General features: G+C 41.5%; 1 protein-coding gene across 2 annotated transcripts in view; it reads right to left on the minus strand.

The window, feature by feature from the left end:
• DMRT1 (doublesex and mab-3 related transcription factor 1) overlaps positions 1-27,067 on the minus strand; it is a 126,790-nt gene that overhangs the window by 28,969 nt on the left and 70,754 nt on the right. Inside the window, exon 4 of one of the 2 annotated variants that reach the window (XM_002819836.6) lies at positions 22,904-23,048. In XM_002819836.6, the coding sequence (XP_002819882.3) occupies positions 22,904-23,048 (145 nt within the window). Of the gene's footprint in view, positions 1-22,903; positions 23,052-27,067 lie in introns of both variants that reach the window. The other variant, XM_054520005.2, reaches the window with a different exon arrangement.

The following is a 27,067-nucleotide window of genomic DNA, read 5'->3' on the forward strand; positions in this document are numbered from 1 at the left end:
ACCTACAGAGGAGGGAGAGGAAAAATATGTAGTATCTATATGAAAGAAATTATAAAACTTCACTACAAAATTTCTGGTTTTATTTTGTACATTCCTACATTATTTGACTTCTTCCCCCGTGAGCTTGTATTGCTTTTGGTAAAAATGATAAAAATAACTTTGTATGACACTCTAAAATAGGAGTTAAGCAGAGAATAATGCAAAGCCCTCTTTGTAGCTTAGGTGTGCATTAAATGCCAATAAAGAAATAATAAAGTCCAGAGAACAAACGAGAGAAAGAATATACAACACAGAACAGGACAAAATATTTTCAGCATGTGTGGGGAAGTTTCATATTTCAAAACAAGACTGGCCATGGTAAATTAACTCTGTTTTTGTCATTCATTTTGGAAAATATCCTGACATAAGAGTTTTAGAGATGGCTAATTAAAGAAGAGGACTTGGTGAATGAGGGAAGTTAGGAGGACTGGGGTACGGAGTTAAGTTTGTTCCCAGCATATGGTGCAATTTGGGAGTTAAGTGCAACAGGAATAAGCAGACAGTTAAAAGGAAGTCCTTAGTGGCCTGGTAAGTGGTCTCTAGAGCAGAGGGTAAGCACTGGGATGGAAGCATCTTGAAAGGAAGAAGCTGAACTATCTAGGACAGACAGAAGATGAGCAGGGCTAGATCAGGATCCACTAAATCGTGTAAACGAAGAGGATTCTTAGGGGAAAAGGATGCATAGGCATAAATGGGGTGCCACTTGTACCTTTGAGGTAGCCCTAGAAGGCTATGGAGTGGAGCAACCCAACCTAACCAGTGAAGGCAGGGGTGGGTTACAAGATCACCCAGCAGTTGACAACTCCACCACCCACTTCTTCATAGATTAATGATTACCTTAGATTAAAGAGTCCAGAAAACAAGCAAATCAGCCTATTAGTGTTCAATATGATCACTGTCGTACATGAAAAACCCACAGCTAAACATCACGTTCAATGGTGAAATAATAATGCTTTCCTCCAAAATCAGAAACCAAACAAGGATGCCCACTTGTGCCACCTCTGTTCAATACGATACTGTAAATTCTAGTCAGAGCAAATAGACTAGAAATAAAGCATCCAAATTGGAAAGAAAGAAGTATGATTATCTTTGTTCATAGAGGATGTAAACTTATTGTAGAAAATACTAGAGAATCCACAAAAAAACTGATAGAGCTAATAAATTCAGCAAAGTTGCAGGATATAAAATCAACATACAAAAATCAGTTGTATTTCTACACCCTAGCAACAAAATATTAAGAAATTCTATTTACAATACCATCAAAAATAATATTCAGAAATAAATTTAACCAGGGAGGTGACAGGCACAGATAAAACTATTAAAAATGCTTAAAGAAAGTATTAAATACCTAAATAAATAGAAAGACATCATCCCATGTTCATGGACTAGAAGACTTAATATTGTTAAGATAACAATAGTACCCAAAACAATCTACAGATTCAATTCAATTTCTATTAAAATCTCAAAATCTGTTTTTTGCATAAATAGAAAAACCCATTGTAAAATTCATATGGAATTCCAAGGCACATCAAATAGCCAAAATAACCTGAAAAGAAAGAACAAAATTGGAGGGATCACATTTCCTGATTTCAAAACTCACTACAAAAGCTGCAATATAAACTCTCAAATATACGTTCAACTGATTTTTGACAAGTGTGCTAAGATCACTCACTGGGAAAAGGAGTCTTTTCAATAAACAATTTTGGGAAAATGGGATATCCACATACCAAAGAATAGAGTTAGATCCTTACCTTACATTATATACAAAAATCAACTTAAAATTAATGAAAGATCTTAAGAGCTAAAACTGTAACTATAAAACTCTTAAAAAAAACAGAAATAAATCTTTATAACCTTGAATTTGACAATGGTTTCTTAAATATGATCCCAAAAGCACAGGCAACAAAAGAAAAACTAGATAACTTGGACTTTATCAAAATAAAAAAAAATTTGTGCAAAAGATACTAAAAAGAGAGTAAAAAGACAACCCACAGAATGAGAAAAAAAATACTTGGAAATCATAGCTTAAAAGGATTTGTATCCAGAACATAATAAAGAACTCCTACAACAATGACAAAAAAAAAAATCCAATTTAAAGATGGGCAAATGACTTGAACAGGCATTTCTCCAAAGACGATATATAAATGGCCAAGAAGCACATGAAGAAAATGCTCAACAACATTAGTCATCAGTGAAACGCAAATCAAACTCATGATCAGATTCCACTTTACACCCATTAGAAGGGCTATTATCAAAAAAACGGAAAATAACAAGAGTTGGGAAGGATACGGAAAAAGTTGAACCATCGTGCACTGCTGACTGGAATGTAACATCATGCTGACACTGTGGAAACCAGTTTGGCAGTTCTGCAAAAACTTAACCATAAAATTACCATTTAACACAGCAATTCTACTCCTAGATATATATCCAGAAGAACTGAAAGCAGGTACTCACACAGATACTTGTACACCAAACTTCATAGCAGCATTATTTCACAATAGCCAAAGGGTGGAAACCCAAGTGCCCATCAACAGAAGAACAGATAAACAAAAGAAGGCGTACACAGGCAATGCAATATTATTCAGCCATAAAAAGGAATGAGGTTCTGACACATGCCACAACATGGATGAACCTTGAAAACATTGTGCTTAGTGAAATAAGCCAGATGCAAAAGGACAAATATGGCATCATCCCATTTATATGAGGTATTTGAATTAGGCGAATTCGTAAAGATGGAAAGTAGAATAGAGATTACCAGGGGCAGGAGGAAATGGAAAATGGGAAGTTATTGCTTAAGAGGTAAAGAGTTTCTGTTTGGAATGATTTAAAAAAACATTCTGCAAATAGATAGTGGTGATGGTTATACAAGATTGTGAATGCATTTAACGCTACTGAATTGTATGCTTAAAAATGTTAAAATGGCAAATTTTGACATTTTATGTTATATATATTTAACACAGTAAGAAAAAAATGTAATAAGAAAGGATTATCAGGGCTTCCTTGAAGAAGACTTTCTTTTTTTTTTTTTTTGAGATGAAGTTTTGCTCTGTTGCCCAGGCTGGAGTGCAATGGTGTGATCTCGGCTCACTGCAATTTCCGCCTCCCAGGTTTAAGCGATTCTCCTTGCCTCAGCCTCCCGAGTAGCTGGGATTGCTGGCACCTGCCACCACACCCGGCTAATTTTTTGTATTTTTAGTAGAGACAAGGTTTCGCCATGTTGGCCAGGCTGGTCTCCAACTCCTGACCTCAGGTGATCCATCTGCCTCAGCCTCCCAAAGTTCTAGGATTACAGGCATGAGCCACCACACCCAGCCTGAAGAAGACATTATTAATATAGCCTAATAACCTCACAGGAAATGTTAAATGGAAGAAGACAATGGCCCATCCAAAAAGCGAAGAAGAAAGCCAGGAGATAGTTCTTTCATCTAGTATTAAATATGAAACAGGTATTTCATAACCATAGAGCTACTACAATAAAACTGCAGTGTCTATGTCCTACCAAGAAGGGGCAGACCTCTGATAAGTCTAATTTGCAAAAGGAATGCATACATTTCAACAGTTCTCTCTTGACTCCCAAGTAAATAAGTATCAAGCAACACACATCCTTCATAAAGAAGTGGAGACAAGCAATCCAAAGAGAGAGAAATATATTTTCCAAAATTCACTTTCTTCTCATAGAAATGACCGGGACAAGAAACCATGCTTTTCCGAGCTCTGCATTGTTGCCACATATGAAGTAGTGGGTAGAGATAGGCTGCTACTCAGAGTTGCAGAATTACAATAAAGTGTCTCCAGCCTTGAAAATGACTTGGGGATATTTCACTTATGGGAGGGTGGGGATAGGTGGCACTTTTCTACCTAACAATACACAGAATTTCCTCTCTGGTTTCACAGCAGTGAAGTGCTATTCACAGGATTAAAAAATGAACAAATCATCTGCCTCCATTTCCTGGAGACAAACATTTGGTTTGATAAGTAAACAAAAAAGTCATTTATACTCAAAAGACCACTTGGATGGATATAAACAGTTCTGATTTACTCAACGGGTCTGGAGGGGGTGTAATTTATTACAGTCCATTTAGCGCTGTAACAACTGCTTTTCAAAACCCGACATTGATTCATGAAAATGAACATACGGGCTCTCTTTGCAGCATAAACTCTCACAGCCTCAGGCAAGTGCTGATAGAAATGTAGTACAAGGCATTGCGAGACTGGTATGCGGAAGCGAGCAATTACGCCAGTATTTAACCCAATCTATTGCTCATCAGAAAAGTGCTTAGCACTGGAGTCAGACCCCAGACAGGCTGACAAGGAGCAGAGCCACTTAACTGTCCCCTCCGGCAATTACACTCTCTCAACCTAAGAGTGTGTCAAATTAAAACAACTACACATTGACTTTTCACTTTTGTAAACATTAAGAGGTGATTGACAATTTCAGGCTGCAACCAGCCAGGCATTATCCATCTGCCCCCCTCGTTTGCCAATCTGCTCTTAGCTCTGATAGTCTGTTTCTTTAGGAATATTCCTATAGGACACTAGAGGATATAGGGGCTTTTCCACTGGAGCTTACCATCTCTTACACATAAGCAGCTACAGATGATCCTTAAAAACTGGGTATTTTAAAAATTACCATTAGTCACTTTCAATTAGAAAAACGCTAGTCACTTAGAACTAGAAAAATTGAAAATCACCCACAGTCTTTAAATGCACTACTATTCTCACTGCTTCTATTATAAATGATTTTGGAGGATTCCCTTCCCTGGTTACCCTATATGCCTTTATTTCAGAACTGTAGGAAAGATAATAGTTGAGACAGCTGAGAGAGACAAACAAAAGTAAGATAACCGAGAAAATATTCACCAGAGAGATCCAGGTGTATCAACAACTGCCAATTTTATAGGCTTGTGCTTAGGATTCGACATTCAATGTCTGGTGTTCTCTGATGCTCACAGAAAAGGGCCACAGTCACTTGAAAGTGTCAAAACTTTCCTCTTTTGCCACTGTCCTCTTGGCACCAAGACCATTTAATGGGGGAAAGGGGAGTGTTTAACAAATAGTGCCGGGAAAACTGGATATTCACATGCAAAAGAATGAAGCTGGACTCTTCCCTTACACCATATACAAAAATTAACTCAAAATGGATCAAAGACCTGGATTAAACCTAAGAGCTAAAACTATAAAATGCTTAGAAGACAATATGACACTAGATTTAGCAATGATTTCTCTTTTTAAAATTTTTTAATTTTTTAATTTTTGAGACAGGGTCTCATTTTTTGGCCCAAGCTGAAGAGCGCTGGTGTGATTACAGCTCACTGCAGCCTCAAACTCCTGGGCTCAAGTGATCCTCCTGCCTCAGCCTCCTGAATAGCTAGGAATACAGGTGCATGTCACCACACCCAGCTCTGATTTCTTAAATATGACACCAAAAGCACAGGCAACAGATGAAGAAACAAAACAAACTGGGCTTCATCAAAAATCAAAAATGTGTATGCATCAAAGGTCACTATCAATAGAGTGAAGAGGCAACTCACAAAATGGGAGAAAATATGTGCACATCTTCTATCTGATAAGGGATGAATGCTACATCCCCAGTATTGGTTTTAATGAAAGCATCCTTGCCAAGTCTCCAAGGCTCACATGCTGCTCCAAGGCCATAAGACAAGTTTTCCACTCTGGGCAAGTACTATTCTTGGACTGAGATCAACCAAGTTCTAGCTGAGTTACTCACTTACATCATCTATTTTTTTTTTTTTAAAGTGTGCATCACAGGTTAGGTCCAAGGATCAACTAATTCTGTCAGCAGTCACTCAATAAGTCTGTCAGTAACAGCTCCTCAACTGGACAGGATATGAGAATAAGGGCTGATGTTCCCACAAAAGTCAAGTCCTTTAAATGGTGTTTGTGAGCATATGGGACTTGTTTTCTCAGGTTTAAACACTGCAATGTCCTTTCCTGTCACTGTAAAAGACCCAAAAAGTTGCCAAATAGAACTTCCTATGATGATGGAAATATTCTGTTTCTGCACTATCCAATACGATAGAACTAGCCTCTTGTAGCCACAGAGCACCTGAGATGGGCCTGGTGTGACAGAGGAATTGCATTTTCCATTGTAATTAAAATTTAAATAACCCTATGTGCTGGTAAGCTGCTGTACTGGATGGTGCAGGTCTATGACATCAGGCTAAAGACAAGGGTTTCAATGCTGGTTTGACAGCCTGAGGCTGAAAAGTGTCCCAGGAAGAAACCCGGTCAGGAGAGATAAGGTCACCCTGCTCCACTCCTAGCTTTGTTACCCATTCTCTCTATTCAGCATCGGCTTATGGATAAAATAGGGTCAGTGATTTTTGCTCTACCTACCTGTGGTATCACAGAAACATATTTGGTCTTTGTCCTGGATTCCTGGCACAGAGTTCCTAAAATCCTTGGAATTTCCTGAGTGGTAAGGATGTTAGAAGCCTCTTTTATTCTAATAAAGTGACGTGGTGGCAGGCAGTTAGATAACTTCAGGATGGGGGCTGGTCACCCGAAAGACCCTAAGCCTTGATTAAAAGCTTGGAGCTCTTGCCCGGGCATGGTGGCTCACACCTGTAATCCCAACACTTTGGGAGGCCCAGGAGGGTGGATTGATCACCTGAGGTCAGGACTTCAAGACCAGCTTGGCCAACATGGTGAAACCCCATCCCTACTAAAAATACAAAAATTTGCTGGGCATGGTGGTGTGCACCTGTAATCCCAGCCACTTGGGAGGCTGAGGCAGGAGAATCGCTTGAACCCGGGAGACGGAGGTTGCAGTGGGCCAAGATCACGCCATTGCACTCCAGCCTGGGTGACAAGAGCAAAACCTTGTCTCAAAAAAAAAAAGAAACCTTGGAAATCTCAGAGCATGGAGATACCGCGCCCTACGGACGTCTTCCATTTGGCTGCTCCTGAGTTGTAGCCTTTATTTAAAAAACTGCTAAGAGTAAGTAAAGCACTTTCTGAGTTCTGTGAGTCATCATAGAGAATTATTGGACCAAAAGGGAGATTGTAGGAACCCCTAATTTGTAGTCAGCTGGGTAGAAATGTGGATAACCTAGGCACCCCGTTTTCAGCTGGAGCCTAAAATGGGGGGCAGTTTTGTGGGACTGAGCCCTTAACCTGTGGCATCTGGGCCAACTTCAGAAAGTTAGTGTCAGAATTGAATTGAATTGTAGGACACCTAGTTTGTGTCAGAAGGAAAAAAAACCTCTCATTACTTAGTAAGATTGTTGTTAGGACTGAACAAAATGATCTATGTCAAAGTGCTTCCAAGAGTAAAAGATTATTTTTCATATATGGATGGTCTATGCAGACATTAGATAGTTCATGAATGTTAGCCAGTTCACTCTGAAGTTACCATTGCATTGGCTCATTATAACATTAAGAAATAACACACTGCTCTCTCATTCACGTCCCTGCGTGTGGAGGCCCAAACTCTGCTGTATCTGCCAGGAAAACTGGCAAAGTCTCTCACTTTAGCAGTACATCAAAGTTAAATTGTTTAAGGTTATGCAGAGCATTTGTTAAAAGGCAAAGATGGCATGGATTAGAAATTTTCTGAAATTCAGAGGTAGAAATGAAATGAAATGAAATTCTAGGGAGTTAAATGAGGAAAAGAAGAGCAACAATCTGGAAAAGTGTTCCCGTGAGTGGGGTGTGAGTGACCACTGCGTTCTCTATCTCTGACAGCCACCGCTGGCTCTAGGGATGCAATCTGCAGATGGGGGCCTGACGTGGGCTGGGGTCTCTGTGTTGGAGAGTTAGGAAGGTAAGTGATCAGCAAAGACCAGAATTGAGGCAGTAAGACCTGAAAACACACAACATACTCCGTTCATTTTACACACACTGACCCACCAAATCTCATCAAGAAGAGACATTTAGAGACGTAAAACCCTTCAGTAGTGTTAGTGACTGAATGTAGTCTCTCTGCTAAAACTACTGAAGCCCTAGCTCCCAATGTGACTGTATTTGGAGACAGGGCCTTTAGGGAGATAACTGGGGTTAAATGAGGTCATACTCTCTAAGACTAGTGTCCTTATAAGAAGAAGAGAGGCCAGAACTCACATTCCACTCTCTCTCTGTGTCTGTCTCCACACACACAAAGAGGAAAAGCCATGTGAGGACATAAGATGGCAGTCTACAACCCAGGAGAGAAGCCTGACCGGAAAGCAACTCTGACAGCACCTTGATCTTGGACTTCCAGCCTCCAGACTATGAGAAAATAAATTTCTGTTGTTGGGGCCACCTAGTCTGTGCCTTTTTGTTATAGCAGCCCGACCAGACTAATTGAAATAGCATTAGCATAAAACGGGAAAATAACACAGCCTGGACTGCTCAATGTCCATATGCACCGCATTCCTCTCACTGCACAGAGGAGGTTCTACGCGTTACATTTGTATGTTGAATTCAAAGAACTGGAGACTTAATAAAATGAGACAGAATAGATATTTCACTTTGATAATCTTGTGGTTTAATAGTTTTTCTTGGTCCTCTAATAGTTTTTGAACTAAAAATAAACCAAGCCCCTCCATATGATGGAATGTTATTTAACTACAAAAAGAAATGAAGCTCTGAAACATGCTACAACATGGATAAACCCAGAAAATATTATGCTAAATGAAAGAAGTCAGACACAAAAGACCACATATTCTATGATCCCATTTATACAAAAAGTCCAGAATAGGCAAATTCATAGAGACAGAAAGTAAACTAGTATTTTGGCAGGGGCTGGGAGGGAGGCAGAAATGGGAGTAATATGGGGATTGTTTTGGGGATGATGGAAATGTTTTGGAATTAAATAGCAGTGATGGTTCCATAGCTTTGTTAATACACTAAAATCCAATGAATTATACATTTTAAAAGGATGAATTTTATGGTATATGAATTATATTTTAATGAAGCAGTTATAAAAAGACAAAAAGGGCTGGGCACAATGGCTCATGCCTGTAATCCCAGTGCTTTGGGAGGCTGAAACACGAGGCCCGCTTGAGGCCCAGAGTTTGAGACAAGCCGAGACAACATAGCAAGAACCTGTCTCTACAAAAAAGTTTTAAAAATCGGCCAGGCGCGGTGGCTCACGTCTGTAATCCCAGCACTTTGGGAGGCTGAGGCGGGCGGATCACGAGGTCAGGAGATCGAGACCACCCTGGCTAACATGGTGAAACCCTGTCTCTACTAAAAATACAAAGAATTTGCTGGGCGTGGTGGCGGGCGCCTATAGTCCCAGCTACTCGGGAGGCTGAGGCAGAATGGCGTGAACCCGAGAGGCAGAGCTTGCAGTGAGCCGAGATCGTACCACTGCACTCCAGCCTGGGCAACAAAGCAAGACTCCGTCTCAAAAGAAAAAAAAAAAATTAAATAAAAAAAATAGCCAAGTGTGGTGGTGCACACCTGTAGTCCTATCTACTTGAGAGGCTGAGGCAGGAGGATCACTTGAGCCAAGGAGTTCAAGGCTACAATGAGCTATTATCATGCCACTGCACTCTAGCCTGGGTAACAGAGACAGACCCTGTCTCTAAAAAAACAAACAAATAAAACAATCTAGCTCCATCCTACCTCTACAGCTACGTAAGTAACAAAGGTGAAGCGTACCTGGAAAAGGCTCCATATTTGGAGCATTTATCGAGAATTTGACTGTAATCCTGGTTTCTCTCATTTGAGAAGAAAACACCCTCTTAGGTTTATGAGGAAGACTTCAACCAGGTCTTGAATAAAGTCAAGACGGCTGGGCACACAGCTGCTCCATTCCACACCATACAGAAGCTCAGATGCAAGGCTGTTCTGCAGACAGGAAGGGAAGGGAGGTGTCCCTAAAACCACTGACCCTTCACTATCCCTGCAGCCACGCCTTCTCTCATGGTTCATCTCCCAGAGCATTATGCTAGGCCCAGACACTAACTGGCACTCAATGAATTTCTCACTTGTTTACTGACTGAGCCATCAGTTTACATCCTGGGGAGACTTAAGGAAAGAGACATTGAGGAACTGGCCCTACAGAAGAGCTTTAAGAGTCACTGTTAGGCCTGGCACAACCAGGGAGACAACGGAACAAAATGCATGAAAAGTATAAATTTCCATTTTCATTCTGAGCAGCAGTGGATTAACTTTCATTTACATGTATGAATGTGTCTAGCCTACATAATAGAAACAAAGAAAGAATATTCTTTTGACCTTTCTGGACCTATGTATCACCCAAGCAGAGGGAGAAATAATATGTTAATATGTTCAAGGATAAACTACAATCCAGAAACTTTTCACCAAGAAATTACTAAACAACATCAATCAAAATAAGAGCTTTCCAAGCATGATTAGCATTGCCCTCTTGTACTATTTTTGTAGAAATAAAAATGATACTCTGGAGGCTAAGGCAGGAGGATCACTTGAGCCTAAGAGCTCGAGTCCAGCATGGGCAACATAGTGAGATCCTCATCTCAAAAAAAGAAAAAAACTGAAACCACCCTTAGAATTACTGAACATGCTTAGAGAAGGTACTGCACTCCTTTGTTCACTTTCCATTTTGCCTTCTATCCCAGGGTGTTTCAGAGAAGACACAGGTAAGTACAAGGTTGTCAGATTTAGCAAATACAAATACAGGGTGCTGAATAAAATTCAGGCCGGGAGTGGGGGCTCATTCCTGTAATCCTAACACTTTAGGAGGGTGAGGCAGGCAGATCACTTGAGATCAGGAGTTTGAGACCAGCCTGGCCAACACAGCGAAACCCCATCTGTACTAAAAATACAAAAAATTAGCCAGGCTTGGTAGCGTGCACCTGTAGTCTCAGCTACTCAGGAGGGTGAGGCACAAGAATCTCCTGAACCCAGGAGGCGGAGGTTGCAGTGAGCCAAGATCGCACCACTGCACTCCAGCCTGGGCACAAAATAAATAAATAAATAAAATTTAAATTTCAGAAACAAATAATTTTTAGTATAATAAAATATTCATAACATGCTTATACTAAACATTTGTTGTTGTACATCTCGAATTTAAATTTAACTGAGTGTCCTACATTTTATCTCGAAATCTTAATAAAGTGATTGTACATGTTGGGCCGACCCCCCTGGTAAAAACAAACTACTGGGCTGATTTGGGGATAGTCTCTCGTTCTCCAAGAGTCAAAGCCAATGAAAAGCTTCTGGCTCCTCTACTGCCCCTAGAGGTCAAGTTCCATACGCCTGTGATTGTTTCTTTCGCTGCCTCAGGAAGCTCAGACCTGGCCGAGTTAATCATCTCTAGTAAGAAGACACTGCAACTAAGAGGCAGAGAGTATGGCTGGGAAGGCTATGTTGACCTCTGCATTTAAAGTAAAGGAAATCCCTAACCCAGATTTTGTGCACGTATACGTGGGGGAGAGATCTCGGATTCAATGTAGAGCTAGGTGTTTAAAGACCACAAAATGACTCTCCTAACAATCCTGCTATACTTAACAGAGAATTTTAAAATATGTGTGTTAAGCAGATGATCATGGGACTGCAGAGCCAGCTGCTGTCTCTGAATATTATTTTTTTATGGAGCTCATTTTTAATATCGGCACTTTTAGCATGAATGTAAATAAACCTGATCATGCAATAAATTCAGTGTGCTCTTTTATTTTGCAGATTTAAGCTAAAACACCATCAATCTCTTGGAAGCAGCATCTTTCAAGATAACACTAGGCAGCACTAGGATTTTGATACCCACTAAAAGAAATAATAAATAAGCCACTGGCTTCAGAGACCTCCCCAAGCAGATGTGCTCAACAGGACAGGCAAGACGCTCCACAATGGGTGGCAACAGTTGTATGGGTTTCTTCTCTTTGCCCTCCTATCAAACAGACATTCCAATGTACCACAATACTCCCAGGAGAAAGTGTTCCAAGTTTTCATAGGAAAAGATGGCAAATATGGTCACTTCACACACAGCAAAATCAAAGCTGCTTCTAAACTGAAATAACCATCTACTCTAGTTCCCCCCAAAGATTCCATTTATGCCAATTTCAATGGACAACAGTTTGGAAGGTACATAAAATCCGGTCACCATTCTTTACACCAGGAAGCGCATTTGGAACCTGACCTCAGCATCTATTGTATACCCCATGTATATGGGCAAGATGGGAAGTATATGCCTATATATAAATATAAATATATATAAAGCTAACTTTCAGTGTTCAGAAAACAAAAGCTATCCCCATATAACAGCCAAATTCTGACATAATTCAATTTGGACACCTCATCTGGTGTGCACTGCACTCATTCCTACTGTAAACCCCACTGCGCCGGGCAATGATATACTGTAATGTCACATCGCAATCTGGATTTACTATAAAGGGCCGCTGACGAGCTTCAAAGCAGTAAACATTGCAGCGAGGTGTATTTCACACTGAGCTGGTTTTTATGAAGAACACTTCACCGCCCAGGCACAGCACCTGGATGATGAATGGTGAAAGATGCATGACAAGCTTCATCATTGTTTGTAAATCTTAACTGTTCCTGCTCACTAACTCTGGAGGCAATTTTCAAAGACAGCGGCCGACAGAAGGACAGCACAGCTTTCCTGAAGGTTATTCAAGTTGTACTTGGCCTGGGCCATGCCTCTGAAGAGGCAAGCAGGGAAAATAAACTCCAGAAGTACTCCACGCCATCCCTGAAAAAAATCACTAGGGCCCTGTGGATTCAGGTCAGATTCAAATGAGGAAATCTCATGAGTGAGGATGCTGGAAGCTCTAACCCAACTGCCTAGTGTCACATCCAAGGAGGGCCCAACAGACAAGACGCCAGTTCTCTGGGATGTTTAAATACAAATGGTCTCTAAATGAGTAACAGAAACTGGCCAACTTGATTTGTGATGTGCCCACAAGAGAGCTGGGTCCCTCTACTAAGCAGGCAGGTATGGAACTCACTGCCACACCTGAATCGCATGAAGATAACATCAGCATTGAAAACAGACAGGCAATGTTTTCTAGTAAATATGTTCTACCTGGCTATGTCAGAGCATTTAGGAATTCCTAAAATGTAGTTTCCAGAGCTTCTCTCTCTCTCTCTCTCTCTCTCTCTCCCTCTCCCTGTGTATTCTCTAGGCTGCAATCTTTAGCCAAAATGAAAACCTATGTAGTTGCTCTGTGTATTCAATCTATAGCTTTTACAGAATAAATTAAAGACGTAAAAGCAATCTCATGATAAGCTGCTGACAGCCTAGGTGAAGATTAAATAACATCTTCCTCAAAAATTATCTGAGGAAAACTGCCAGGCCTTTTAGTCACAGGAGTTTAACAATAAAATAACAAGTAGAATATGTAATCACTTAACAGCTGATGCCCACGGGGAACAAAGAGAATAAATATTTTTGAAAGTAGTTGATTGTGTTTCTATTTGCACTTATGATTTCAAAGCTAATCACTAGTTATTTAATTTTGTGATTTCTACCCTTATCATATATTGACCCTTCCACTTGACTCTCTCTTATTAAATAAAAGGAAAATTCAAATATAACCACAAAATTAAAAGTGACTTTACTGTGCTCATAAAGGTATCTTAAAGTTTATACTGAGCTTTGGGAATAGCAATGTAAAAAGAAACACCACACCTGATATGCCGAAGGGTTTAAGTTTGCTTTTGAGTTTTTTACTGCGACACTAATGTGCTACAGAACGACAACCCCAGATAGGGGCATTTCTGCATAAGGCATGTGCTACCAGAGCAGGTGAATCTCATCATTACAGCTAAAGAAATTGCATCCATGCCTTTAGTCTCTGCAAATAGAATATTCCCAAGTGCACTCTCAACCCCAATCACAGCCACCATTTCCTTGAAAATACTTAAGACATGAGGGTGCTAGACTGTAGCCCAGTGAGTCCTTAGATAAACAGCATCATCACTGAGCTTCAGTTCCTCCACGTGCCACACCGGAACAGGACCCCCTCCTTTCCCCTACCTAACAGGCATTGTCTCTATGCTTCAATATCCTCTGTAAAATGGGGATAATAGCATTATCCAGATAATTAAATGAGTTATACACAGAGTGGTCAGACATTGTCTTACAGACACTGGAGGAGCTGCACATGTGTTTGTAAGGGAAGAAAAAGAAAAGGAAGGAAATGAAGAGAAAAACACAGGATATACTAGAAGAAAGAGCGCCCAGGAAAGTAATTCAGGGATCTGAGTTCGTAGGCTGGCTCCTCCTCTTAAACACTAGCAACAAGGCTTAGAGGAAGTCACAGCGCTCTGCCTGCACACCCATCCTCTCTGTTAAGTGTGAATATTGAATAAGCACCCCTGACTCTCCGGCGGGGCTGCGTTCTTAATCAAAATACCAGTCACACATAAAGAATTAAGTCCCTAAAATTCAAGTTTTCCAAAGGGAAGCTTCTACATGGCATAAATCCAAGATGTCTGTGGCCTGGGGACAGTACCCCATGTTTGTTGGTGTCTGATTTATTTCACTGAATGCTTCACTGGAATACCTAACTCCAGGTAGATGAGGAACGAACAGAAAAGATTCCACAGTTGGTTTCTTACTCATTTAAGAAACGACAAACCATCCCGGGAGCCATCTGAGAACACTGCACAATGCCAGGCACCTGGAGGAGTACAAAGCTGACCCTCCGTGTGGGTACACACCCTGGTAATTCTTGCTAACATGCTGCAGTGAATGGACCTTATCCTTACATGAGTGAGTCTGACCTCCCTGAGGTAGGCCCCTGGAAAGTCCTGCTATTTCCAGACTACAGCCTGGAGGAGGCCTTGTCAAATGGCAGTGCTTTACACAGAGGACATGTTAGGAGCCCAACAGCTCTCAATCTTGCCCACAGTTTGCCTTGTGGGGTGCTCTTTGTATGGAGAAAGAGAAAGAAGTTTGAAGGAAAGACAGAAATCTGCTTGTCCTCATCCAACCGCATGTCAGCTTGCTTCTGTACCATTCTCTAGGCATAAAGGGACCTGCTGGTGTTCTTCACATTCCCTGCAAAGCACTGGTGTGTTTTACTTGGCAAACACATATCATATATATATCATAAATGTAATATATTTAAAATACATCTTTAAAGCTGCCATTTCCAAATGCTTATTATCTGCTTAAAATTAGTATGCTCCATCTTCCTCACTCAACAGACCACGATGTCTAGCTAATTTCAAGAATCATGATACACATACGCTTAGCCCTCCTTAATGATAGTAATCATTTTCATTTGTACAGCCCACTGCCAGGCACCTGCCAAAAGAGAAAGATACATAAGCCACGGTAAAAGGTCTACATACAAGAATATGAGAGATGACAGATTCTGCCATACTTTTACATAATTCCTTATGTGATCCATATATAAAAATAGATACATCTGTTATTATTGTTTTCCACTTTCCAGATGTAACTGAAGCTCTAAGGGATTGATCAGGCCAGGTGCAGTGGCTCACATCTGTAATCCCAGCACTGTGGGAGGCCAAGGCGGGCAGATCACTTGAGGTCAGGAGTTCAAGACCAGCCTGGCTGACATGGAGAAACCCCATCTCTACTAAAAATACAAAAGTTAGCTGGGTGTGGTGGCACACACCTGTAATCCCAGCTACTCAGGAGGCTGAGGTAGGAGAATTGCTTGAACCTGGGAGGCAGAGGTTGCAGTCAGCTGAGATCATGCCACTGCACTCCAGCCTGGGAGACAGAGAGAGACTCCATGTAAAAAAAAAAAAAAAAAAGAGACTGATCATCTTACTACTGGCTCCAGAGCCGGGAACTTGAGCAAGACCTCATCTCCTGGGATAGCTCCAATGCCCTTCCATTCACTGGCCTTGTTGCCACTGAAAGCCCCACTTACTTCTCTGTTCCAAGTTAAAGCTGAGAACAAAATGGTCACATAAGGAAAATAGATTTACCTACAAAGTACTCTTTTCTTTGAAATTTAGCAAATAATAAGTCATTTCTAAAATGTGAAGTTTAAATTAAACTCAACCTTTTCTAAATGTTGCATAAAACACATTCAGCTTTCCTTAAAGCAGAGAAAGACAAGGGTTGATGTTTTTCTATCCTACTGGCTGAGAAATACAGCTCAGGGCAGGATGCACACATAACAAACGCAGCCCTCTGAGTCTCTGCCCCACTCTCCTTCGTGCCAGAGCCAAGCTCTACAACATTTCAAAAGCATCATTCTCCCTTACAAGAAGAGCTATGTGAAATGCCCACACAGCCCTCGCAGGAAAAAATGGGGGAAAGTCATGATAACACCTGCCATCCTTTACCTGCATTTTGTGATTATTGAGCTTGTTTGCACATCAGACACCATTTCATCCTCACAACACTGGCGTGGCCTCCACAGAGCCAACATCCTCACCCTCTCTCAGCAGGTAGGGAAATCGAGGCTCTCAGGGAAGCATCTGGTACTGCCACATAACCTGCTAAGTCATAGGTCTCATTCAGATTCCACGTACAGAATTCTCTACCGCCCCACATGGCCACTTGTCACAGAATGTCACCTCACCTCACATAAAGGGCACCTTTATGGCGTTCTGGATCAAGAGCAAGTAGATCTGAGGGTGCTCCCAACAGAGAGCAGAACCTCAGTTTTCTCACCTGCAAACTTGGGAGGTGCAGCCAGATGACCTTTTCCTAAAAGTCTAAGTCTGACATGCAGCATTAAGCAAGTCCGCTCCCTGAGGTGCAAGCTACCCATTTTACATGCAGTCCTGGTCATCATGAAGGAGAGGCCTATGGTATCAGTGAAATCAGGAACTGCTAGACTCCCTGGTCCACGACATTGCTAACGCCAGATGGATTCGAAAAGTTGTATTTGGGAGCACAGAGTCCTCTGCAAGCTGCTTACACATCACAGAGGAGCATGAAGCCTTCAACTCCGTGGAGCCCGTCACTGACGGTGGCCATCTGACCTTTGGGTAAAATGTAGATGCTCTGCAACTCGCTTCACAGAGCTGCTGACAGCCTCTGTGTGTTAAATGAATAATACATGAACACTTCATGATCTGTAAGCACCACCTTAAATGTTTCTTTCTCCTGCAAAGAGTGCAGCTTGGATGTGAAGGAAGGCTGAAGTTGCACGGGAGGCTGCCACTCTGAGTCAGAACCAAAAGAAATAAGGCACCATTTCTAACTTTTAAACCGAGATCACAAAATAAATAGACAAAAATATCTAAGTGTATTACCTTCACCAACTGAAACCCAAACCTTTTTGCAGGTGTTGGCCAACCATGTACTCCAGCAACTTATACTCAAGATTCAACATGCAGAGAACAATGTCTATTCTCAGATGTGCAGTGGCACCCACCTCTAGACAGAGGTGCATCTGTTAAAACACAGGGGCTGCTGTGGAGATCTGTCTCTTCATCCCCAGTTGGGGAAGCATCATTTCAAAGCTGTTCCCACTACCACTTCCCGAACAGCTTGCATCTGTTACTATGAAGTGGCCACACTCTTACATAAGCCAACCTTCCATCTGGGCACTAGACAAGTGATCTTCAAACATTCTGTGGAAAGGGAGAGGCCTGCTTTAAATTTTTTTTTTTCCAGTTTCCAACCCACCATGGTCTGGTACTTTGGCAAAATACAATAAAAATGAATTACTAGAGCCCCCCAAACTTTTTTCTTGGCCAGGTACGATGGCTCACACCTATAATCCCAGCACTTTGGGAGGCCGAGGTGGGAGGATCGCTTGAGCCCAGGAGTTCAAGACAGCCTGGGCAATATGGCAAAACTCTGTTTCTACAAAAAAAAAAAATTAGCTGGGTGTTGTGGTGCTCACCTGTAGTCCCAGCTACCCGGGAGGCTGAGGTGGGAGGATCACCTGAGCCTGGAAAGTTGACGCTGCAGTAAGCTATGATTGCACCCCTGCATGCCTGCCTGTGCTACAGAGCTGGAAGGCTGTGTCGTGATGCAGTGCTGGATGCAGTGTGGGTCTCAGGGTCTCGCTCTGTCACCCAGACTGCAGTGCAATGGTGTGATCATAGCTCACCGCAGCCTGGATCCCCTGGGCTCCAGTGATCTTCCCGCCTCACCTTCCCAAGTAGTCAGAACTACAGGTGCGTGCCACCAAATCCAGCTAATTTTTATTTTTTAATTTTTTTGTAGAGATGGGGTCTCACTATGTTGCTCAGGCTGGAAACTATTTTTTTAAATGGAAAACAAGTGTTGGCAAGGATGTAGAGAAACTGGAACCCTCATATACTATGGTAAGAATGTAAAACGATGCAGCTGCTGTGAAAAACAGTAACATATTCCTCAAAAATTAAATATAGACTTACCATAGGACCCAGCAATTCCACTTCTAGGCATATACCCAGAAGAAGTGAAATCAGACATTCAAACAAAGACTTGTACACAAATGTTCAAAGCAGCACTATTCACATTACCCAAAAGGTGGTAACAATCCAATATCCCTCAACTGATGAATGGCTAAACAAAATGTGGTATATCCATCCATACTATGGAATGATATTGAGCCACAAAAAGGAATGAAATACTGATCTATATGACAGTGTAGCTGAATCATGAAAACATTTAAGCTAAGCGAAGCAAGACACAAAAGGCTACATATTATGAGATTCCATTCCAGAACAGGCAAATCTATAGAGACAGAAAGCAGATTAGTGATTACCAGGGGGCTGGAGGAGGGAGGATGGGAGGTTTCCTTCTGGGGTGATGAAAGTGCCTTGGAATCAGATAGAGGTGACGGTTGCCCAACTCTGTGAATGTACCAAATGCCACTGAATTGTACACTTTAATTATGGTTAATAGTTAATGTTAGGTGGATTCTACCTCAATAAAAAATAGGCTACTAGAAAAATGAAAGACAAAAAATATAAGTCCCAACATTTTATTTAATTCAACAGACAAAACTGCTCTACCAAATTGCTATAAAGTTTGTTTCCTCTCTATTTCTTATCTCCCCTCTTAGACAAGTAACAAAGCACTCCCAGACCCACATCAGACCATGGGCCCCACTCTGCAGACCCTTGGTTCCCACCCCACCTGGCTTGCTCAGGGTCACCCCTACAGCAATTGTGCCCCCCACACACTCCCTGTACCCACAAATTCTCCCTCTGTTGGGATCACCCTCATCAGCATACAAGCCTATTATAAAATCTCTCTTTAAAGAAAGAGCAAAGGCCCTTCCTTGAACTCACTTCCCCACAGGTTGACGCCCCATCCCACTATTCCTCTTACAGGAAAACTCCTGAAGAGCTGCCTGTATTCACTGTACCAATTCTTCTCTCCCATGCACTCCTGAATATGCAGACAGGCTTTGGTTCTCACCTCCCACCAAAGTGACCACTCAGAAGGTCATTGATCATTTCCACCTTGCAACAGCCGATGGTCGATTCCAGTCCTCATCTCATTTGACATATCAGCACTCTTTGGCTCTCATTAAAATCCTTTAATTTGGCTTCTAAGGCACCACTCACACACAGTTTCCCTCCTGCCTCACAGGCTGCTCCTCCTCCCTCTTTTCTTTGCTAGTCCTCCTCATCTACAGGGCCATAAACACTGGAGACACGCAGGGCTCAGTCCCTGGTCCTCTATATTCTCCACCTGCATTCATCTCTCCAAATGATCTTATCACATTGACTTCAAATAAACCTATGCACTCAACCCCCAAATCTTCATCTCCAGCAGAGATATTTCCCCTCCCCCTCAGACTCCACACATCCAACTCCTAATCAACAATCCACTTGGGTGGTTCATGGACATCTCAAACTTAACACATGCAAAGTTAAACTCGTAATGCACACAAACTTATTTTTCCCATAGTCTTCTTTACCTCAATAATTGGAAACTCCAATCTACTTTGGAATCATCTTCGAGGAGTGTACAAATACGTAGAAAATCAAAATACCAATTGGTCAGGTCAAAAATTAAGGAGTCATCCTTCACTCCTCTCTTCCTGTCCCATCCAAAGCCCAACAGCAAATCTTGTTGGTTCTATCTTCAAAATATATCCAGAATTCGACCACCCGTCATCACCGCCACGCTCCCACTCTCACTCAGCCACCATCTTCTTTTGCCAGAATTACTGCCATCACCTTCTAACTGGTCTCCCAGCTTCCACCCTTGCATCCCTTAGTCTATAAGAAAACAGTCATCAGGGTGATCATTTAAAAGCACAAGACAGACAAATCACCCTGTGCTTGAACCCTGCTATGGCTCCCCATCTCACTTGAAATAAAAGCCTAATTGTTTGCAATAGCTTACAAAGACCTGCATGATCTGACTCCACAATCTCTCTGACCTACCCTCTTAACGTTTTTCAGGATAAGGAAAGAAGGAATGGCTCCTATCCTTTTACAAAGAAAAGCATTAAAAAGCAGTAACATGACAAAAGGAAAACTTTCCCTGTAAAATTCCTCCCGCCCAACATTCAATTTTTTTCGCGTTGCCAGATTAGCAAACACAGAGGAGACACTGAACTTGGGCTCATTTTTTTAGATGATAGAAAGGCTAAGCTTAAATTTATTTTTAAAGAAACTGAAGAACACAGATTTAATGGGCAAATTTATACTTGAATAAGACTTTAAAGAAGACAATAAACCTACTGAAAACACTGTTTCAAGTTATTTAGAAATTCCTATTTAGAATAAATAATAACTTACATATTAACACAGTCAACCAAAGAAACTTAAACTTGATGGATCTGCTAAATGTAACTGGTTACGAGCCAGCCTTTGCCAATATCTCACAAATGAATATACTGATGTCCACATCCCCACCCATCATTTCCTGTCTCTAGCCTCAGCCCCATCTCCCAGAAGGGCTAACATGCTCTCAAAGAACTCCCCACTGTGTCAATGCTGATAAAACTGAGGATCCAGTGTCCCATGAGATGACCTTTGAGGTGTCCTTACTGACCTCCAAACACGCTTCCTTTACCTTCCCACTTGCTTTGTAAAAATTCATGCAATATAAAAAAAACCAAAATAGCGCACATTCGGAAGGCATTAAGCCACATTTCTTTTAAAAATTAGCTGGGATTTTGATTTTCTACGTATTTGTACACTCCTTCTCGAAGATAATTCCAAAGTAGATAGTGCTGAGATTTTACTGTAGTTCTTCCCAGCTCTCGTTTCTGAAGCTTGAGCCTCCTACTTAACTGTTAGTGGGTTAGCAGGGTACCAGGAATTTAAGCCTAGGGCCTCCTGACACACTACTCTTTCAAATAAACACATGGCCAGAAAAGTAATAAGGAATTGTAGGTGGTATTCACCTATTCTTCTTTCCCTGTGAGGGCTAGTACAGCTGGTCTTTTTCTTTCCTGGACTGTAACCTCTTTCCTTCTGAGTCGCTTCCTTTTCTGTCATAAATTCAAATGCCTACCGCTCCTCTCCAAATTCGCTCCTCTCTGCTCTAATAAATTGCCTCTTATATTTTTGTCTTACTGCCTTGCTCTGAATTTACACCTTTGTCTCAAGAACGCCAGTGCTTCTAAAAATATTCCATTATTCCTGGCGTTAAGAAGCTCAGGCAATTTCTTCCTGAAAGTGGGTTTCATTCTTAATTTTCTGTATAAACAAATGTTCCTTTAACTGCTTCATCCCCAAATTGTGCAGACAAGCCAGTTAGGATTCTGACCTTTCATGCTTGCACGCCCTTACAGGCCAAACTTGGTTAAAAATAATACCAGATTCATTCATTCATTCACTCAACCAACAAATAACAAATAAAAGGCATCATAGCAGGTAAGAAGGTATAGAAAATGTGTTGTTTGTCCTTACGGAGCTTATAAGCCAAATAAATATATAGACTCAAAAGCAGTATGAAAGAAGGACCTATGGGCACACATTATATAGTATGAATACTTATAAAACAGAGTTGTGCTTGTCCACTCCCAACAGAAAGTGATTCTCAATAAAAGGGAAACTGCAATCAACAATGTGTACTTCGGTCTCTCTGCAGCTCAAACTATATAGGCTCCCATGACCTATATATTTCATATTAATAGAAGTCCTTTATTTTATGTTAATATGGTAAATAAAGCATAACTTGCCCAGCTATTTTAGACTTTATGGTTCTGAATTTGGAAATCAAAGCATGGTTCTGATTCTCATTCTCTAAGTTCTCTAAAGAGTCAAGTTATTTAGAAAATGAACATATCCTTTTATTTAGTACAGAGTAAGTTCTTCTAGATTGGTTTGCCTTCCAAGACACTGCCTGATTTCTACTGCCCTGATTTCCACTTACTGCCTATCGTGTATGTTTCTCACTTTCCTACATCAAAAGAGGATGCTTAACTATAAAGAACTTAAACACGGGATCTGGAAACGCAGCAGCTGTAAAGACCTGCCTCTCACCACGATGAAAATGCTGGAGGATGTTAAAATTGAAGTCGAGTTACTATGTATTTCAAAGTGCTTTGATTCATTAAACAGTCATTTTTTATTTCAAAACCATTATATCACAGTTATTTGCATTGCTGCTGCATAAACTCAGATCTATTGTATTCAAAAATGTTTTATTATGTTATTTTCACCAAAAAGATGAATATGCCTTCAATTTTAAAATGGAAGTCTTTGGGAAAGGAGTTTTCAATACACAGAAACTCACTTCACAAAAAACACCAGGTCTTGAGCCACATTTAAAGTGCTCCTGTATTTCATATTGATCCTCCATAAAAATACATTTTTAGCTTCCAAAGGGGTGTCTCTCATCTTACTCCTGTCACTCTAGGAATCCAGAACGGAAAAAAAAACATGGTATTAAGAATTAAGCATAGCAAAGTCATTTTATAACTAAATTCTTTAAAGGATACTTATCCAAGCTTCACACAGCAATAAACTTTCCAACAATTACTAACAGCTAAGCCATTAGAGACAGCTAATGACCCAGTACTGCATAGCCATCCTCTCTCAACCCCAAATCCAGTCTGTGTGACCAGATACCTACCGCTCACCCTGGCTTCCGGGTAAGAGGGAGCATCCTCAAAAGTGAAGAACTGGGGCACGCTCTGGCCCAGGTAAGAGGGAGGCGGGTAGTAAGAATGCATCCTGTACTGGGAGCTCATTGCATGGCGGTTCTCCATGTTCTTCATCTGCTTAAGAAAAAAGAAGAAATATATTGAGACCAACATTGCATGTCACAACTAGTACAATAATTATCTAATTCTTTAAAATAAGGTAACAGGCTGGGCACAGTGGCTCATGCCTATATTCCTTGGGAGGCCAGGGTGGGAGGATCACTTGAGCCCAGGAGTTCAAGACCAGCCAGGGCAACACAGTGAAACCTCTTTTCTACATAAAAATCAAAAAATTGGCTGGGTGCGATAGTGCACGAGTGAGATCTCAGCTACTCAGGAGGCTGAGGTGGGAAGATCACTCGAACCCAGGAGTTTGAGGCTGCAGTGAGCCGTGATTGCTTGCACTACTGCACTCCAGCCTGGGCAACAGAGAAAGACCCTGTCTCAAAAAAAAAAGCAAATTAAGGGAACGGCCTATCTAAGTTGGAAGTGGCCTCAGCCATGAATATGCTCTTCCAATGTACTGGGCCTAGAACTATGATGGTGCCCTTTCTATCTTAAGGTCCCCTCTAAAGCACCCCTGAAATTCCTTCTGGTCATTTGGTGGTCGATTAACCAGTACAAAAGAGAACAGGGTGGTGGAGAGGGGACAACACAATCTGCTGTAACACTAACAAATTTGTTTGAATGGGCGCAAGTTATTAGATCTCTTCCCATGTTTCTTCATGTGTAAAACTGGAATTTTATCTTGGTTACCTTACAGTGTTCATATAAGGAAAGTATTTAAAATGACTGTAGGCTGGACGCAGTGGCTCAGGCCTGTAATCCCAGCACTTTGGGAGGCCAAGATGGGCGGATCACAAGGTCAGGAGATCGAGATCATCCTGGCTAACACAATGAAACCCCGTCTCTACTAAAAATACAAGAAAATTAGCCAGGTGTGGTGGCGGGCGCCTGTGGTCCCAGCTACTCGGGAGGCTGAGGCAGGAGAATGGCGTGAACCCGGGAGGCGGAGCTTGTACTGAGCCGAGATCATGCCACTACACTCCAGCCTGGGCGACAGAGCGAGACTCTGTCTAAAAATATATATATATATATTTAAATAAATAAGTACTGTAAAACAACATGCAAACCATGTGTAATGGGAAGCTGCGGACATTAGCACAATGCCATGCTGGATCCTGTTACTCGGTGTCTATTCCCTGCAGCAAGGAACAGGAGTCTGAGATCTGAATTCTGGAGGTGATTTGGCTTCTGCTAACTGGACACATGATGCAGAGCGAAACTGGGAAGGCAGTAAGGAGGCACAAGCACCCCTCCAGTGGCAGTGGCAGCTGCATGTGAGCACAGCAGTCATTCATTTTTTTCTGGCAACCAGACCCTGCCTTTAGGACCATGAGATAGCTTTTATATAACAAGCAGTTCATTCCCTGTGCTTCCTGATTCTCATTCAAAGCTAAGAAGATATGACTTGATGGCTTAAAAAGGGCCCCCCCATTTCCACTTTCGTGGCCCTGATGACTCTGATTGCGTAAGACCCACTTCCATGAACATCTAGACCCTGGTAGAGACACTGAGCATTCAACTCATGATCACATCTTCATGGCAACAACAGAGCTGGACTTCAGTTATTTATAACAGTCTTTTAAAAATTAAATTGAGATGGTACTTGCTTTTAAACAAAATTCGATCTAAGGGAATGTTCAAGATAAACCAATTCTGTCCAGAAATATGAGTAATTTCAAAATAATCCAAAATAATTCAAATCATGTTTTTCAATCAAATATTTTAAATGCTACTTGAAAAAGAAAATAGTACTAACTTGACAGAGCCTGGTAGTGTAAAATTAGGCACTGGGCTTCCTCAAGATTTTCTATGAACATCTACATTCTGGACAATTCACCAACTAACACTGGCCTAAGTGTACTTTGGGTATTATGGTGCTGTTTTGTAGAAACAGCTAAGTCCCTGATTTCTGCCTGATGCTTTGAGCAGCTCAAGGAATTTATTTTTGATCTCTACTGCTCTCAAGCTCAAATCTATGTTCTGATGAGTGGATTACTTCTTCTGGAGAAGCAAAGACACCATTACAGGTGATTATTTCCTCTCAAGTGAAGTTTAGCTGGGTAAGTCCCCTTTATCCTTTTACCCTTTCTAGTTTGTTTTTATGAAGTATATGAAATGGTGTCTCTTCTAGGCCAATCACTCCATTTTAACTTTCTACCATTACATTAAATCTTTTTTTTTTTTTTTTTTTTTTGAGACAGAGTCTTGCTCTGTCGCCCAGGCTGGAGTGCAGTGGCATGATCTCGGCTCATTGCAAGCTCCGCCTCCCAGGTTCACGCCATTCTCCTGCCTCAGTCTCCCAAGTAGCTGGGACTACAGGTGCCCGCCACCATGCCCGGCTAATTTTTTGCATTTTTAGAAGAGACGGGGTTTCTACGTGTTAGCCAGGATGGTCTCGATCTCCTGACCTCGTGATCTGCCCGCCTCGGCCTCCCAAAGTGCTGGGATTACAGGCATGAGCCACCGCGCGCGGCCACATTAAATCTTTACCAAATATAAGGTTAAAGAAGCTATACTTGGGAAACAGCCAAAAAGGAAAAACTGGCTACCCCTAATGAGTAAGACCACACGGCAGGAGAGCCCATTAAGAAGCCATTAAACCATTTAAGAGAAAAGGGACAATCATGGTAGCTGTTTACTACACACACCCAGTTATCAATTAGAACAGTGCAGCATCTTTCGATGATTCCCAGCATCTCACAATGTGCATATGAATGGCCAGGAGGTCCTGTTAAAATGCAGGTCCTGATGGTAAGACTGGGGTGGAGATGCTGATACTGCTGGTGCCCAGGGACTAGAATAAGTGATCCTTCCTCTCATACTTAGTACCTCTCAGAGCCCAAGACCAAAGGAAAAAACCCTTTAAAAAAAACTGTTGTGAGACCGAGTCTCACTCTGTTGCCCAGGCTGGAGTGCAATGGCACAATCTCGGCTCACTGTAACCTCTGCTTCCTGGCTTCAAGCGATTCTCCTGCGTCAGCCTCCCGAGTAGCCTACTCTACAGATGCCTACTCTACAGACACGCCCCACCACGTCTGGCTAATTTTTGTATTTTTAGTAGAGACGGTTTCTCCATGTTGCCTAGGCTGGTCTCGAATTCCTGGCCTCAAGTGATCCGCCCGCCTCAGCATCCCAAAGTGCTGAGATTACAAGTGTCAGCCACTGCCCCAGCTTAAAAAAAAAAAAAAAAAAAAAAAAATTACCAGTTGCTTACAACCATCCAGTTTCCAGCTGAACTGGAAAAGTGAAACTATGTAAATAGCAATTTTTAATTTTCCTTCTTTCTTATTTTTGTACACAAAATTCCCCAGAACTAAAAGATTTTTTTCAGGGGTCTGTTGCCATCTACAACTGCTGCAGCAGTAAAAACAAACTCAAACACACTGTGAATTGAAAAGTCATTTGTGTCTCCATAGACTTCCTTAAGTCAATTACACAGTCTGAGTAATGAACACTGAATTAGAAGCAAGGTGCCGACATACGCCGTAATATAAATAATGGAGCCTCCCTGCTCTGGGTGCTGAGTTTGTCACATCTACTTCAGGTTTGACAATATCTTCAAGCCAGTTCTTCAAGGAAAATGCTTTTCAATTTTGCCAGGGTACAAGAAAACGGATAGAATTTGGGCCTAAACGCTCTGCAAAATGCTGGATTTTTTTTTTTACTATGAAAGTTTATACAAATCTTCCTTTCAAAATGTTTGAAAAATGTTAACCATGAGTCTATAGCAGGGGTCAACAAACTTTGTATTGTAAATGGTCAAACAGTATATATATTTTAGGCAAGCCATATAGTCTCTAGCAATTTGTAAAATGAATGGGCATGGCTGTGTTCCAATAAAACTTTATTTGTAAACAGTGGCACTGGTTCCTTCTCAAACTTCACTCTCACTAGAGTAAGGTGAGAAGGGAACCCAGTACTGATGCCTGGACTCCACTCAAGAAAATCTGGTTTAACTGCTCTGGGATGTGGCCTGGGCCCTGGGTATTTTCAAAGATCCCAGGTAATTCTAATATGACACCAAGATT

This window comes from Pongo abelii, chromosome 13 (genome assembly GCF_028885655.2).
Source record: "Pongo abelii isolate AG06213 chromosome 13, NHGRI_mPonAbe1-v2.0_pri, whole genome shotgun sequence".
Taxonomy (NCBI): Eukaryota; Metazoa; Chordata; class Mammalia; order Primates; family Hominidae; genus Pongo; species Pongo abelii.